Source organism: Melospiza melodia, chromosome 5 (assembly GCF_035770615.1).
Source record: "Melospiza melodia melodia isolate bMelMel2 chromosome 5, bMelMel2.pri, whole genome shotgun sequence".
In the NCBI taxonomy this organism is placed as follows: domain Eukaryota; kingdom Metazoa; phylum Chordata; class Aves; order Passeriformes; family Passerellidae; genus Melospiza; species Melospiza melodia.
In genome coordinates this window covers 71,254,469-71,272,490 of record NC_086198.1, presented here as the reverse complement: position 1 = coordinate 71,272,490, position 18,022 = coordinate 71,254,469, and the positions used below count along the sequence as shown (strand labels likewise).

At 39.0% G+C, this 18,022-nt stretch overlaps 1 protein-coding gene across 2 annotated transcripts in view; it reads left to right on the top strand.

The window, feature by feature from the left end:
- GABRB1 (gamma-aminobutyric acid type A receptor subunit beta1) overlaps positions 1–17,073 on the top strand; it is a 111,740-nt gene extending 94,667 nt beyond the window's left edge. The window contains exons 5-10 of one of the 2 annotated variants that reach the window (XR_010027843.1): positions 3,227–3,364; positions 3,472–3,624; positions 4,907–5,157; positions 6,407–6,667; positions 7,135–7,299; positions 7,409–7,727. Coding sequence is in view for 1 of the 2 variants with exons in the window: in XM_063157340.1 (XP_063013410.1) it covers positions 3,227–3,364; positions 3,472–3,624; positions 4,907–5,157; positions 9,918–10,250 (875 nt within the window). In the remaining variant the exon portion in view is untranslated. Of the gene's footprint in view, positions 1–3,226; positions 3,365–3,471; positions 3,625–4,906; positions 5,158–6,406; positions 6,668–7,134; positions 7,300–7,408; positions 7,728–9,917 lie in introns of those variants that run through there. The other variant, XM_063157340.1, reaches the window with a different exon arrangement.
- The last annotated feature ends 949 nt before the right edge of the window (positions 17,074–18,022 follow it).

The following is an 18,022-nucleotide window of genomic DNA, read 5'->3' as shown; positions in this document are numbered from 1 at the left end:
AAACAGCTTTTCTTCCTTTGTAAACACCACGGCATTTGCTGCTCGAAATAAGAGGTTTCCATTGCCTGCTAGCCAGCAGTCAGTAGTGCTCCACACTTGGAGGTTTCTTCATTTACATCACTACAGATCCTCGCTTAAAGCCGCTGTCCATTTGAAAAAAGGGGAGCAATCTGTCTCCTGAGCTGAGATCGATTCCTGTCTTTAACCTGCAGCCAGCTGTCACCCTTGCAAGTTTTCTAGAACAAAGCCATGTGGACCCCTATGAAACATGATCACCTGTGAGATTCCTGCATCTCTGAGCCACTGTCAGCCATGAAAACCAATGCCCCTCACACACCTAGAACAATGTGCAAAACACGTAAGGAAAGGGCATCACACAGCAACAATCCTATGGACTGCCCAGGGAGAATTTACACCTTGTTAGTGTCTAGCAGAGATATTACAATGACTGCCAAGAAAACAATGAATGTACTGAAGTTCACTGTACCTAAAACCACAGGAAGATGTTTTTGCTCAACTACTTTTCTAAAAATGTGAATGCTCCTGGGTAAAAAAAAAAAAAAAATCACTATCCCTTTCTCTTAATTTCCATCAACTTAGGGAAGCTTTAATTCAAGGAAAAAAAATAGATATATTCAGGAAAAGTAGCTCACATTCGAGCCACTTTTTGTTGTATTTGGAAGTTTGGAGAGATTAAAAACATGGCCTGTCAGCAGTGACAGCTTGTCTTACATGCAAGGCTCTTCCTTTTGACTAGTTGACTTTATAACCCACTAGTTCTACTTTTCACTTAGTAGCCAAAGTCATAGAGAGCAAAACTAGGGAAAAGCACATTGTCTACATTACAAAACTCACGTAATTTCCTTTTGCAAAAATCCAACATGACCACACAGTGTATCAGTAACATGGTGCAATCTTTTTGCAGCATGTTGCACCTGTTTTCTTTTTGAAATCTGCCTACTGATATCCCAGGTGTTTATTTGGCACCTTTGTGGGTTTTAACAACTAAATCAGTAATAATTCACCTTCGGGGAAGGGAGTTTCAGCCCCAATAAGGTGCCAGACTATTATTTCTTCTCTCAAAACATCAGAGAAACTGCAGAGAGGGTGGCTGTGGCTGCCTTAAGAAGCTGCAAGTGAAGTCAGGAGCTCCTGAGGACTGAGGCTGCCCTGGGTCCCAGCCTGCTCTGCCCAAGGAAACGGCACAATCTGAGCTAAATTGGAGGGCAGGATGTGAAAAGGGCAACAGGTGATGACAGCACAGAACAGAAGGATCATTTCCATCGTTTTCTTCCAAAGCCTGAGGCAGAGTTCAGGATTCTCACATCTAAACCTTCACCTGTGACTTTGCAGCAAGTAGCTGCTCAACATTTAGGTAGTGATGGCCCTTTTGTTTTTTTATTCTGTCCCCTACAGACAAAGGATGGGTATTACCTCTTGTAGAGGATATCTGTGTGGTACAAAGTCTACACATAATCAATGCCCTTTCAGTGTGAGATGGCAGTTCCAATGCCATCTGTTTCGCACCACCTTTTCTGAGAAGATAAATCCTTCAAGAGAAGGTTTTCATAAAACAGATTTGCAAGAAAATGAAGTTAACACTTCCCTGCCAATCTCAGTCTTGGTCTTTTAAACAGTCTTAGCAGCGTTCATTCACTTTCAGCCATTCTGTATCACACCCTACATGCAGCTCATGTCAGCCCTGGGGTTTGTGTGCAAAGCCTTTAAAGCAGCTACTGCAGTCTCAGTACCAAGCAGCTACCTGACCTTTTGCAGCAAAAAGGAATGAAAACCAGCCATGCAGAGCTCTGTGTCACAGCCCTGGGATGGGTCATTTGAAACAAAAATAAAATAGCATAAGTAATGGGAAACCCACTTTTAAGCTTGCAGCAGCAACCCATATTACATAAGTTACTGTGGTTTTCAGAGCAATTCAGATAGTTTGAACACCATGGCACTGAGCAGTTCAGAAATAAAATTTCTGAACATTTAACCTTGTTCAGCCCATTATGGCGTGTTTGCATCAAAATAGCTGTTCAATAGCTGCAGACTTTCCAAGCAATCTCTGGAGCTTCTCTGACTGTCACCAGGGAAACCATGGATCTGCTCTGCATGTGGTCAGCCTTCCAGGGATGAGGCTATTACCAGGCACCATCACAGGAAAAGACATCTCAAGACCAATTTCCCTAGCTTGATATTGCATTTCTTGTGCATATGAAGGGATAGGTTCCTAACTCTGTGGAGGCTTCAAGGCTACAGTTGGTTCAACTGGCAAAAGTACTGTCAAGTTTTCTAAAGGTTTGAGTTCAAACACATGTTTTTATTTGATCCGTGTTATATGATTTAAATCTGATTAAATCTAACACCTGAAGGAAAAATTTAAAAATAGATGAGATGTTCTCTCCTCTGGTAGATATCTGGGGAAAGTAGAAAAATGCAATAAAGTGGAATCAGTTTAAATATTAGTTCAAAATGTTGTCAATTGTGAGATTTTTTTGAAACTCAGTCACTTCTAAGTTCAATCAAAATATTTCTGAAAATGGTAACAATAATGTTAACATTTCCAGTGATATAATAGCAAATTAATTTTTAATTACATTATAAATAATCAACATCACTGTTAAAAGGAAACAGAAGAAAGGTGCTAGTTTTGGAGAAAAAAAGAAATAGTTCTGTGATAACAGAAGATCAAAGATGGCATGGTCTAATTAAAATATAAAATGCTTCATGAATATCAAAGGGTTACCTACAGCTCTGACAGACATTGTCAGGTGACACTACAGGCACCTTAATTCTTCTAGAATCATCTTTGTCTCCACTGGCTCCCCACTGTGTATGTTGTCATATCCTGCATAAGAAATCAAATGAAAATCTGGGGACTGAACTTGGTTTTACTGTCAGAGCTCCTCCAAAGAGAGTTTAAAAGTTTTGCTGATGATGTTGTTGGCAAACTGAGCAGCTCAAGCCTGACTGAAAAGTAGTAGTATTAGAGCTAGCTAAAAAACAAACTTTAATCATGAATTCTGTCCTTGTTTTTTGTCTTCTCCTCTTCTACATCTAGAATCTTCCTCAGGGCATAGAGAAGGCTTCTGTGTAACAGGAATGTCACACAACTGAAGGCTGAGTTCCTGTTTAACAGCAGCTCCTTCCACTTGAACTGCTACTATTTAAGCAAAGTAATAAAGCAAAAAGAAAAGTCAGTAATCAAGTTGTGCCTCTATTTCAGATGGATACACTACTGATGATATTGAATTTTACTGGAATGGAGGAGAGTCAGCAGTGACAGGAGTTAATAACATCGAGCTCCCACAATTTTCTATTGTGGATTACAAGATGGTATCAAAGAGAGTGGAATTTACAACAGGTAAGCACTGACAAGTTAAAAAATGTTGTCCCCTCTTCCTCCAACCCAGAAATATCAGTGCCTACCTTTTGTGAGGCATTAGTCATTACATGACTTCTTTCTTCCAGGAGCATATCCTCGACTCTCACTTAGCTTCCGGCTTAAAAGAAATATTGGATACTTCATTTTGCAAACCTACATGCCTTCCACGCTGATCACAATTCTGTCATGGGTGTCTTTTTGGATCAATTATGATGCCTCTGCAGCCAGAGTTGCTCTAGGTAACTTCTTCTCAAAATGACTGAATGATGTGGGCACTTGCTCCCTTTGAAAACAGTGGCACCGAATCCATTCTGCTGGTTGTAGCATCATTAATTGTGATCTTACACAAGCAGCACAGGCTTGTCAGGAAGGCAGGCAGGTGTGACCTTGCTACATCTGAAGCTCTTGCTCCACACTTAGGTTGGGATTCTGACTGACTTCCTGTTGTCATAATGGTTTGCGAGCATTTTTTGAAAACAATTTGCTTCCAAACTGGAGTGTAAAGTCCAATTCAGGTTTCTTAGGGTATCCACACTGTGCTGCATGAACAATCCCTCTTGATGTTAGGTGTTCTCTCAGGCCAGATCTGTGACTGGAAGGAATACACAAGATCCCACTGACATCAGTGGAGATAGACCAGTTTACACCAAATAAATCTGGTTTACCTATAGTTAGTTCTTTCCCATACCACCTTCCTCCCTACAGCTTTCCATAAGAATGAAGATCTTCTGCACTGTCTGTGCTTTAAGGCATATATGTTTTTTCAGCTCTATTGCCAAAAGGCCATTTTGTCCCATCTCCCTGAAAATTAAACTTGTTACACCTGTGCCTGACCTGTGATTAAAGCAGACTAAAAACTAATTTCAGCCAGCTAAAAGAAAAAAACACATATGGGGAAAAAATCATGCAGTGGTGGATAACACAATGAGATGGAAATGCTTTACTTGCAAGCACCTAGTTAACAGGAAAAGCTACTTTGGTTCAAGCATGTATACAACCTTCTCTTCATCAAAGACCATCACTTTATCAGAAGGCTCCCCGTTCTCCTTTTAATCTTGCATTTAAAATCAAAAGCTACATACTTACTGCAGATTCCCACAGCAATGCAAGTCACCTATAGGGTCAAGCAGAGCTACTGCTGTAAATGAAGTAAGAAGCATTTTCTCACATAGAAAGAAAAGCTTTTGCTATCCAGGTCAGAATCAACTTTTGCTATCCGAGTCAGCTAACACCACATTCCCTAGCACAGTAACTGCAAAAATTAAGGCAAGAAGTTCCAACATAGCCTGGGCTATTAAAGGTTATTTCATTCATCCTCCACTGCATGAAAAGCCAAGGAAGGTGCTATCAGCAGACTTGCAAGGATATGTTCCTTTCCAGTTCTGCAAAAAACACATTCCTTTGGCTGCTAAGAACCTGATCACAAAATTAACCCATCTGCATGAGAAGTGCAATTGTGTCTTCTGTGCTCAAATCTCCTTCCTTGTCTCATGAGTCAACGTCTGTTTCTTCCCTTCGCAGGAATCACGACTGTGCTGACCATGACCACCATCAGCACCCACCTCAGGGAGACCTTGCCAAAGATTCCCTATGTCAAGGCAATAGATATTTACCTGATGGGATGCTTTGTGTTTGTGTTCCTGGCCTTGCTGGAATATGCCTTTGTAAACTACATATTCTTTGGGAAAGGACCTCAACGTCAAAAAAAGACAGCAGGCAGAGCAGGACATGCTACAGGAGAGAAGAGCAGACTGGAAACAAATAGAGTCCAGGTAAAATGTTCAAGATATCTTGTCAAACATTACTTTTACTGTAAAAATGTTCATTTATATGATGATAGAGATAAATACAGATAGAACATGTGCAAAAGCAATGCAAAGGTATTTAAGATTGCCTAGAGAAAAATTGTATTTTAAGGAGATCACAGCAAAATATGGTCTGTTCCATCTTCAACTGGAAACAGTAAGAAAATACAGAAAATGCAAATGAATATTTAGGACACGTATTTCTTTCTTCTTTGTATTTCTTGCAGAAGAAGTACAAGGGGTACAAGGAAGTTAAATATTTATCACTTCAGCTGTATCTTTTTTTTTTTTTTTGCTTTAGAAGGTGGTATAGAAGAAATGTTTATAGTAAAGTTCCTCTTTACATACAGAAACTTCACCAAAAATAAAAAGCATAGACAAGCTCAGTTGCTTCAGTGAGCCCTGAATGAAACCTGTAGCACTGACCTTTGAGGAACACAAGGATGCTGCTGCTAGGTTTAACAGCTTTCACAGGTGTCAGGATTTTTTCCCTCAGCTAAATTCAGGCACACCACAATTGCCCCCTCTTTAAAAAACAAGCCAGAAAACTTACAGAAAGTAATACTATGGACATATTTTTAATGAGGATGAGTTTAATTTTGCAATACGTCACTGAGTACTTGCAAACATCTGTAAACTTTTTTCACTTTTCCCCAGTTTTTCAGAAACAAATCCTTTGAAGCCTCAGGTGTATTTGGCCCAGTCTGGTGCAGAGGAAAATACATATCCTAACAAGCCAAAAATTTTCTTCCTTCCTGTGCTTTCCTTACAATATATTACATCCAAGTTTTAATGAGATATTGCCCAGGCTGTCCTATAAACTTTTTTACAGCTGTGGCCTGAGGTGAAAACATTTGAACAAAACTGTATTTGTGCCCTCTGTTCAGTCTGAAAAATGAGACCAACACATAAAACTCTAAGAAGTAAGACTTCATCATGATAGATGGCTACAGTGTGACATACACATCTGGAAGTGCATTTCAGAAACTCTGTGATATCTTATTAATTCTAGAGCTGTGTGTTTGGTGTCCCACCACTACAGCTATGCCTCATTAACAAAGCCATCATATCCTCAGTCTCAGTGAACTCATGAGCCCATTAAAAGTTCTTTGCCTTCTGTCCCACTGTGTAGGAGATGCTTTATTACAGTGAGGACACAAATTCAGTTCAGGCAATCAGCAGTCTCCAAGACCCCACAAAGTACTGTCTTCCACAGAGCACAGCAGATAAACCACCCCGGTATGGATTGTCCTGCACAGACACTGCCTATCCATTTCTGTGGAAAATAAGGAAAGGGAAAAAACAACATAACCCACAAACTCCAACCAGCTGCCTCAACAGCTCCTGAGATAACCCAGCCTAGGTAGAAGCAGCACAGCGAGGATTCATGATGAAGAAGAAATCAAGACTTCTTCAGAGGTCAGCCTTGGCTACATGTGCCCCAGTGCACTGAACTGAGTAAAGGATAAGAGTGCAGGTAAGTTCTTCTCCTACATATTTGGAGAGTTCATTTAACTAACAAAATGCCATAACTCATAACTAAAAGCTTTTGTCTAATAGTTATGCAGCAAAGATTACACTGGGATTGGTACTCAGAATGGGATGGAAAATTTTTAAAGCACCACCATTGCATACACTGTCATTTTTCTGATAGAAAAAAAGAAGTAATACATGCTTTGTACCAGGATTTCTAAGTGCTCACACTTCAGAGAGCAATCCCATTCTGAGACTGAGAGTGCTTTGAGTGAACAGACTGCTTTCTGCCTGTACAGGGCAAGTTTGTGATTGTAAATACGTTTATATGCCCACATATCATAAACACACACATGTGAATGGATATTGGGGAATTTTGTGTTCCACACACTGATGTGAGACATTGTGAACATTAATTTTACTCAGCACCGAAATGCTGATTTCCAACAGTTGTATTTCTGTCTTTGGCAGGAAGAGTGTACATGACCAGAACAGTGGGACACAGCAAGGTTCTGTTACCTCCAGGGAAACAGCTCCCAGCCCCTCTCCATCATTTTTTGAGATTTTTCACTGGTATTATGATGCCTGCACCAGAGCAGGGGAAAGTCGGTTTTTGAGCATAAAAGAAGTACAGTTGTAAGTATGGGACATTTTTTCCCTTTTACTCTTGACCCACACCACTTATCCATACAGACACCTGTAACTACTAGAAGATATGTAACAGTGCTTCATCTCTTTGTGCCAGGTGAAGATATTGATCCTTCTCATCTGACATACAACTCCAAAGACTAAAAGAGTTCAAATTCCTCCACCAGATAACACAAGCTTTAGATGCTTGAGCAACACTCAGCAAACAATATGAACAGTGTAGAGAAGACCAGATGAAAAATGGAACAGAACTAACTGCTGTTTCATATGTGGCTGTTCGATAAAGACCGAAGAAGATGGAAATAAAGTCTCTCCACCTTCACAATTTATGCCATTTTTATTTTTAATATACAAAAACTATTAATTTGTAGTAATCAATCTTTCTGTTTCTCTGAATAAAGCATAAAGACCGTTGATATCTCCTTGTTCATTTGTCAAACCAAGATGTCACTGACGGGGACAGCCTGAGGGAGACCCCTCAGCAGGTCTTCCCAGTTTATGACCCCTTAATGGGTCTTCCTCTTTATTTATGTTACCCACTGCCAGCAACAGCCAGCACCTGGGAAGGACTCACACTAACAGCTTATGGAATATCACTGTTTATTAATAAAAAGGTTAAGGTTCAAGGATTGCCAGTGATAGTATCTGACTGCACAGAAAACACATCAGATCTTCAGAGTAAATGAATAGTCCCATAGTTATGGCCGTCCTCTGAGGAGTAGAAGACCCTAGCTTAAATCTTCCTTCTTCTTAAATTTAAAGAAGTGACCTAAAAAGTATGAATATACAGCCCATATCTCAAGCAAACATTTGAAACATTTGAAACATTTGAAACCATGCTGATTTGTGACAAGCTGACCTTTCTAACCCAGAACATGTGAGCTTTTCCCACCAAAACAGTGGCAGGAACTGGGGTGTTACCACTGAATTCTCATTTCAGCAAATTTGTCATCAATCAATTTTTAAACCAAAATAGTGCATTTTCTACCTGTGATGCCTTATTGCTTCACTTAGAAGGCTTTTTTACCCTACAGTTCTCTTGTGTGGCTTTTGTACAAATATTCCCTTCACTGCTTTTCTTTCAGTTATTAAGTGCTTAGTCTGGCACAGTGCAAATATGCTGTCAGTAATGATGTAAAGATTTCTCCTTGTGATGGGAAAGAACATCTTCCACATTGCCAGGTGGAACTGAAACTTTCTTTGGTCCCATCTTTCCTTTGCAGCAACTCACAAAAACTAGGTTTCCTGTATGTTTTGTTTGGAATTTCTTCTTGCACATACTTCAAATCTGCTGTAATTATTATATAATTTCCTAGGTCTGCTGTGTCTTACTAAAACTGTAAAGCTCAGAGTGTAAACAAAGCACTGTATTTCAATGGTGCGTCACAAGACTAAATATTGTCTATAATTAATAACTTATTCGCTGATATAAAGGCATCCACAGGCATGATCGAGTTTGTTATAAATTTGGGATAGGTCCAACACCACAATTTACCAAAAACAACAGTAATATTCAAGCCTTAAGGTGAAGACCTTGAAGTTTCATTTAAGAGGCCAGTGTTATGATGTATATTTCTCTCATATGAGCCATGGTGGATGTTTAAATATCTGTGAATTTGAAACATCTATTAAGTCTTTGTGGAGAAATCAGAAGTTAATCTGGAAATAGCACAAAAACTTCTCAGAAGAGGTTTTACTACAAATGTGTAGAAAATGAAAGATTTGTGAAAAGGAGAACATTTCACAGCAATGCAGCAATTCATGGTTAATTACACTCATACATGAGAAGACAATGATACAAAAACATTTAATATTTATATATATATAATTGTTTGTGCCAGACATGTACATACTGGTTGCAGTTTCCAGTTCTTTGCTCAGGTATTTAAAACAGTGCTTTGATTAATAGCACAAATAAAGGGACAGACATATTTGAAACAGCTGCTTCTGACACTAACACATAAAAATGCAACTGAATGTAAGTTTTCATTGAATAAAATGGATTATTCTATCTGTACATGAACAAGTTAATGTGCTATGGTTTCATCCCTGTAATAGAGTTATTGCCCAAAATCAATTCTCATCACGAGTATTTTATAATAACTGATAAAATACAAGTGTATCGTGTATCTACATGCTCTTCATATCATGAACCCATTGTTAAAAAAATTTTAGAAACTAACCTGCAGCACTAAAACAGTCAAAAACTGTTTAAAATGGGCAGAGACAGCAACATTTTCTTTCCATCTTGAGTATGTGAAAGCTTCAGGTGCCAGTCACCAGATTTAAAGATCAGTATTTCAAAAAGACCATGGTCCAAGTAAAAGATAAAATTACAAAAGTCTTACTTCACAGAGGATGAGACAATTAAGTGAATTACAAAACCAAGGAACCAAGCTAGGATGGAAGGTGCTTAGATGTTGAATAGCTAATTTCACCCCAGTCAGGAAAGTGTATTCCGTGTCTTTTCACCTTTGTGAGTGTACTAGACAGGACTGTCACTGCAGCCCCAGGAGCCCCCTGACACTAGAGCCACAAAGTCCATCTGGGAAACACCTTGGGCTGGCTGAGGAGCTCGTCTAATCCCCATTCCTTCCTTGACACAGGTTGATGCCCATGGAAACATGCTTCTGGAGCCTCTTGAGCTACGAAATAACATTTGCACCATCTTCCATGAGCCCCGAGCCACCAGGCACACGAGCGACAGTGCCAACCTGCAGCACAGAAGAGCCACGTCCAGCAGAGACCTCTGCAGCAGGAGTGCTCTGGACAGGCACAGGCTCCATAAAAAGGGACACTTACACAGGAGGGCATCCCAGATCAAAGTCAAAATCCCTGATCTGACTGATGTTAACCTGATAGACAAGTGGTCCAGAATGGTCTTTCCCATCATGTTTATTCTTTTTAATGTTGTTTACTGGTTGTATTATGTCCACTAATTTATGCAATAATGTTACCACAGACTAACATAATTAGACTTGTTTCTTTTCCTTCTCAATCTCATTAATTCTGAAGAACTGCAAGTAGCTATAATGTTCCATGTTCAACGTAAGATTCTCCAGCATGGAACACTTCAAGATTTAAGCTTTTAAAAAGAAAACAACAACCCAACACAAATCCAGGGTTGCAACATTTAGATCAGAACAGTACAGATCAGCTCTTAAGGAGCCTCTTGAGAAAGATTGCTCTACCTTGATTTTTACAAAGTTTGTGCATCACCCATGACCTTTCTGTGCCAAATTTAATTTTTTTAAGTGGAAATTTGTCCCACTGTATTTCTTATCATATATTGGCAGCTTACAGCAGCATGCTTCCAAACAACACAGTCAAACTACTAGCAGTAGCTATGTCACTGTCTTTCACCACTCAGAGCATAGAGAAATTTGAAGAAATTACAGTTTAAAGAATTGTAACTATTGCACCATGCTTCACTTCAAACTTAATAGCTTTACTGGGAAGTATTTCCATAGTGTGTTTGAGAAGTATCACTCAAGGAGAAGTCAAATAACATTTTCATAGACAGAGATCTTCAAAAGAAAAAAGGGTAGCAGAGAGAAATCCCACGGAGTATCCAAGCAAGTAATCAGCTGATTTGATCTTAATGGAATTCTGTTATTTCCACAATAGCAGAAGTAAAGTCGATATTTATCAGAACAGTTGTACCATATGTAATTTTGTGTTAAAAAGTAGAAAAAAAACACATGTTGATTCCCTGAATGAACTCTGTGGGACACCCCAGGCCAAGATTTTTCTTAAGGCCCAGGTTTCCTGCGGCTGGAAATTGCAACATTCTCCCAAAAGTTGGTAGATGTCTGGGAACAGATCTGAGGAAATTTCTGCACACAGAATTCTGAATTCCTTCAGATTTCTTCATTCCACTGAGAACCAGGAGATGCAGCTGAGCCTTAGAGCACACTGGGAATGCTGGTGCACTCCTCCTGAGGAGCTGCCTTTCTTACCTGGCAGCCTACTGCCTGACAGAGCTCCAGGCAAGGAGCCACAGGCAAAGGGCTAGCAATGTCCATGCAGCTGAGGAGCAACAGATCAGTCATCTTCTACCTATGATAAATAGGTATAATATATATTAAATAAATTAAATTAAGGAAGTCTTGCAAACTGAACTTTCCAAAACTGCAAAAAATAGCACCAGGAGGGAGACAGCAGTAGGACCATATGTGCTGTCCATTGCAAATACATATCCATTAAATAGTTTTGAATTCTTTGAATTCAAATGAGACTTAACAGAGTAAGTCCATGAGCCATCGAATTTGCCTGCTTTGTGCTTATACACAAAAATTAATTCAAAGACAGTAATTCAAAGAAAGTAATGAATTCTGCAGATTTGTAGTGTAAAATACAACCATCAGTGATTCATGTTTTGCATTACCAGATTTCCAAAAGACATTCACAGACAGACCTCAGGTAAGTAATTAAGCCCAGCTGATCCAGTGGTGAAGAGATACTGCAACCTCTCCTTACAGCTGCAGTGAGCATTTTAGAAGAGCCAACATCAAACATGACATCTAAAAGTCTTTAGGTTAGAAAAAGAGGATCCTTTGTTTTGGATTACAAGAGCAAAGATCAGCTTTACTAGTCTTCAGCATTTCTTTTGCAGGCCCCTAACATATCCATACACATATTTTTCTAGTTTATGGTTCAGCCAGATACTCCTGGCAAAGTTGATAGGTACATGGACTAAAATCAGTTACATGGTACAGTTCCAAGAAAAACAAAAATTAAAAAAAAGGGAGCAGAGTAAAAGCCATTAACAAAACAAGAGCAGAGCACATGCAAAACTCCTTAAGAACAGCATGTCCCAAAATAGGAGGATGTAGCCTTCTGCCCCAGGAGACACTGAACACACACCTATCCAAACCCCAGCCCCACAGGATAATCTGGGCAACACACACCAAGGCCTGTCTGCACCAAGAGCTGGAAGCCACCAGCACCACCTGAGTCGGGAAACAGCTGCCAGCTCTTGGTGCAAAGTTTGGCAGCAGGGACTAATGACCCATCACATACAGAGGCAAGAGCCACTAACTGTAGGTGCAGCTTCTAGAGAAAAAGGTAGAAGAAATCATTTCTCACCTGAGAGCAATAGCTTGGCAGCAAGGAAAAGCCAGTGGTTATTAGTGGCATGGCATGGCATGGCATGGCATGGCATGGCATGGCATGGCATGGCATGGCATGGCATGGCATGGCATGGCATGGCATGGCATGGCACGGCATGGCAAAATGAGTCCATTTATAGGTTACCCAGGCACAATGCCATCTGGAGCTAGAAATTATGGAGCACAAAAGAAACACAATCTCTTCCCATCAATAAATTGGAGTAATTTGGCTGACTTTATGCAATAAAGCTGAATAATGCTGTCATGCCAAGTTCCCTTACAGTTGTACTTTAGTAGTTTCCCTACCCCGAAGAACCAGACTTCAAGACCAGCACAGGTAAGGACCTATTGCTAATTAGGTTTTAGCTAAACTCCTATGCAGTTTGTGCAGCTCTCATGCAATTTCTACTGGAAGTCATTTTTGGCTGGGTTTCCTGAGGCATTGAGTTTCTACTGTCCCTGAGCATGTACATTTGTGTGCCTACCTGGAGTCTCCCAACAACATTTGAATCTATTGAGAATATCAACTAATAATTTTCTTTTTGTTCAAAAGCTAAAAGAACAGTACGGATCTGAGATACTAGATTCCTACAAGTTTCAACAAAGCAGCTATGTTAGCAGAGGACAAAGCTCACATTGTCATCTGCCTCTTCTATGGCAGAAAGAAACTTGATGAACTCCAGCCTTATTAGACACAAAACCCAGTCTTTTCAGTGAAACAGGAATATTTTTGACATTACATTGCTTTATGCACTGAACAGCACAGAGGTTGCAATTTTAGAATCTCTGCTGGTTCACCTAGTTCACCCTTACAGGAAATGTTCCTTCTCTTTGTACTGCAAGTGCAGGATTTCTTGACATAAATCACAAGGAAAGTCACCCAGGGGCTGAGGGTCACATTCCACCAGCTGTTTCCCATCACCAAGGAGCCTGTTCCCATGAATTCTCACATATTGAGGATGCATTGCTAACACGTCCTTGGGAGTATTAGTAAAAAAAGGCTGGATTATATCTGTTATGTAAAAAAATACTTTAAAAATGGGTTCTCTATTACAAAGCATGACCTCCCCACATCTGTGACTGTGCATTTCTTCCTACCTCCTTGGGCACCCAATCACCCTGCAGCCCAAAGAAGGCAAGAGATCACACGAGAATAATGAATTTCAGCATGTAGTAATGCTGAAATGTATATGCACAGGCTGAAAGAATTAAGTGACAAATAAAAAAGGTGGCATTTCTTAAAAGAAGACCAGGTGACTTTGGTCTACTTGCTGCCTTGGAGTGCAGAGGTAACTCTAATGGTGCTGTTTGTTTCTTGCCATGTGTATTTCTCAATTATTTTGTAAGTAACCTTGAAATCTCCCATAATTATAAAAACATCCCTTCTTGTCTCATGCTGGTGCCAATCTAAGAAATGGCCTGGTACTCACTCTTTTACATCTTTTATTGCAAAGTCCAATTGCATTTGACTGTGAATACCAGTGAGGAACCAATATAATTACATGGCAGCAAAAGCATGTCATATTGCTAGAGATCATCTCTGACCAATTTCTTTTAACTCATCCCTGGCTCTCTGTACCTGCATTGTCTCAAGCAAAAGTATAAAATCAGTCCCACTGCCAAAATGTAAGAAAGATGGTTTCCTTTAGCAGATCAAGCCTTTTGGTGAGAACATCAGCCATCTCATCCACATCTGTGAACATACCAGTCTCCTTGTTCCTGTCTCTGAAACTTCATTTCCTGTTTTGATCTAGCTGACAACATGTTACCTGATTTTTTTTTTAGATTTTTAGAAGAAACTTTGAATGTTGTACACTATAGCTAACATTTCCGAAACAAATCAGGCAAATCATAATTTCCAGAAAGAGCTGATTGAGACTTTGGCATAGGTAAAGAATTCAGGATTAGGTTTCACAAAGGAAGTTTCCAGCAGCTCTCAGATGATCCAGTGTCACTCTGGCTCCCATTTAAAACAATATCAATAGAAATACAACAGATCTGAAACCTCTGCCTTCGTAGCCCTCAAAAAAATCTATTTAATCTATATCCTAGGAATCCTTCCCCACAGATACTCCATCACCAAAGCAGTTCCTGTGGAACTCTAACAGTTTCCAGTTATAAAAATCCCCACACCTTCCAGTGCCTTTCATTACTCTATTAGCTAAACTAGCTGAGTAACCCAATGCTTAAAAATCACCAGAGCCTTCTCTCTGTAGTACTCTCCTCACAGGCCTGCAAAAATCCAAAGAATGATATTTGTGATATTTGCCTCATTTTCTAGGCTTTGGTGGGAGTCATTTGGTCCTTCTGGAGAAGCCCTAAAGCAGGTATGAACTAAAATTTTACAGAGGAAACAGTGTATACCACCAAATGTAACTGAGGTTGATTTAAAGTAAAAAAAAATAAAAAAATTATGGACTATCTTGATGCACTTATGAAAGCATTCATTAGTACTAGAAGAGTAAAAATCCCTTTACTGCTGATACTGCATTTTAAATATTAATTCGCAAATCAAAATGATAGCAAAATGTGCATACTTCAGGATAGGGTGTTACTGGTTCTTAAAACCACCTTTCAGAAGAAAGCATAGTTATGTCTCAATATGTTTCCCATCAGAAAGGCTTGCTTCAGAACTCAGAAATGTTCTACAGACTTATTTAGATCTTTTAAAAACACAGCTTCTTGGCATATATAATTGCTTTGTTGCAAAAGCAGTTTTATAAACAATAGTCAATTCCATACTGACAGTTTGCTGCTCATATGCAGTTCTGGTTCCCTTTAGCATACCAAGATCAAAGCTGACATGGCTGATATGAAAAAAAAGATTTTTCTGAAATCAAGGGAAGAGTTCTGTGAAACAGAGAAAAATGCAATGAGCACCAGCAGAGGGCAAGTAACATTATTTTTATAATTCACTTTTTATATTTTGTATCAAGATATGCTGATTTTCTGATTCAAATTGCAGGTCTGCTTATGCAATATGAATTTCTGTAGGTGCTTTTGAGGTGGTGAAATTAAAACTTCCTACAATGTGTCTATTATATTGTAGGTACTGATTTCATTAGCTTTTGGTTCAAAAAGCCTCCTGTACAAAGTTTTGTTTCTGGTGTAAATTACATACTCAAGAGGCCTCTCCTTAGTACCTGCAAAACCAGAGAGATTTCCTGAACACCTTTATGATGGTTAGCTTGCGGGGTTTTGCCCATGCCACTGCAGGCCCCAGAAGTGAGCTGCTCTGCCAGGTAGGGACTGGGAGAACAGCAACCCATGGCCTTGAATTGGGCCAAAGGAGCAGCATCTCCTGGGAACAACACTTACCAGTTAGTGTGGTGGCATGTGCAAACTCCACAGCTATTCCACATGCTGCAGCGAGGTAATTAGAATGAGCTCACACATGGAAGAAGGCAGGAAAATACAGATATTGGCAAATAGAGCAGAAAAGCAAGGACAAAATTCAGTTCATTGATGCTAATTGGGTCTCTTTAAACTCTCACACCTTTGGCCTAATTCTTAGTCACAGGCACAAGTTTCTTTGTCAGTGGGGCTCCTCACACCACAAACTCTCCTCAAGATGTGCTTCTGGTCACAAGTTTGTTTCAGGTGTTTTTGTCCTGTGTAGGTTTGTCCTATTTACCCTGCTCATGTCTACCTGCATCCAGCAAAGTGTAGCTGAAGATGACACCACTGTAATGGGTCTTGTGAAAGGTCTGGCTTTTTTCATTAATCTGGTCTGGTACAGTCTCCACAAAGGCCTTATCTGTCACAACAGGAGACCTTGGCTTGTTCCAGAAGTACCTAATTCTCTGAGCAAAGAGAAAAAGAAATAAAATCTGACAGATAGTACAAAGAGCAAGCTCTGTTCTCCATTCTTTCTGGTCCTTTTCCTTGCCATCTGCTGGAGGCCATTATGTGCCTTTCATTTCTCTGTAGATATGTAAGGTCAGGATGCACATTTCAAATACAATGCCATGTTTTAGCTGCTGCTTCTCAACTGCTTGTCAACTGGAGCTCCAGTCCCCTTCTAGCCACTCACACTGTGTTGTTATGCCCCCTATTAAAAACTTAATTTTGATGGTTATATTAAAAATACTCTTTTTCAATAAAGTCTAACACCTACTAAAAAAAAAAGCATCTCATTGCACGTTTATTTCTGTCAACAGCAGTATCAGAAACCTGTCTTCTTGTTAAAGCAAAAAACCATTGAAAAAAGATTTTTTCAGCCTTTTCTGTTCAGTGCTGCAGTAGAGGACAGACAAATGTAGGATGATACTACAGACTGAACACCACTACATACTCTTAATTAGAAATCCATTATTACATAAGTTGCTAGAGAATTTAAAATGAAGCTATGTAAACACTTTAAGTCAACTATTAAGAAAAAGTCACAAATATTGAAAGTAGCATCTGCAGCAGATTCTTCAACAGAAGTTTCACTGGTTGTACATAAAAATGGAAGTTATTATTTGTGACCATTTGTTATTGAGAAAATACTACTAATTTTGTATTTTTGAGTGGTTGATGTTGAAAACTAAGAGGAAGCAAAAAAAAGTTCACTTCAGCAACACACTAAAAATTAGTTTTAAATATCCATCTTTCACTGAAGTACAGAATTTCTAGGTATTTTTTTTGTTTAGTTTTCACAGTACATCTATAAATTATATGAATACATCAGCACACGAGTTTCTTCTATCCAAACAACATCCCAAATGATAGAGCACACTTTTATGAAATAATTTGCTGTTATTAAATTTGCAACTATAAATAAAAGTAGTTTCCATTCCTTTTGTCCTAAATTATAAAAAACAGCATGGCAACAATAAAAACAAAAAATAAAGCCTCTTTTCTCTAGAAAAGCCCTTCAGCAATACATGCCCATCAGATGAGCGAGAGTTATACCTTCAGACATGCTTCACACAATACATGGAGCATTTAAATACATAAGGAAGGCCATATTCTTCTATAAAGCAACTAGATCTGGAGAAAAAGAAAAAGCATAGTCAACACAAATATACCTATAAATAAAATGAAGAGACTTGATAAATTTATTTCTTACACTCACAATTAAAAAACCAGCATCCTCCTAACACATGCTGCTGGACAACCTGTAGTAACTCTTTCCAGATTTTTAATAAAATTAAGCAATTATCAATTCCAACCTGATTTTTAGTTTGAATTTTGTACCATTTCTATAAGATATCTGTCTGTTATTTAATCCATTATGAAATTTGTTGCTTATGGAAATTCAAGATTATGATAAAACCGTATCTGCTAGAGGTTGCACTCCTCTCACTAAGATACATCTTCAACGCGTTCATTTTTAGAACTCTCTACCCACTTCTCCATTCTTCAATTGCGGACACTGAACATGTATGTCTGATTAAATAAAAGGGAAACAATGTATTTAGGTTTCCTATGTATTAGACCCACTAAAATCCTTTTAGAAGCCTTTCTACAAGAGCTCATCTTTCTCCTCTGTGACCAGTACTCTGAAGTCCATTATTTTGTATTAGTGTACTAAATTTGCATATATGAAAACCTATGGCACAACAAAATACAGTGGAATAAACTCAAGACCCTGATTTTGAAACTAGGAATAAAGT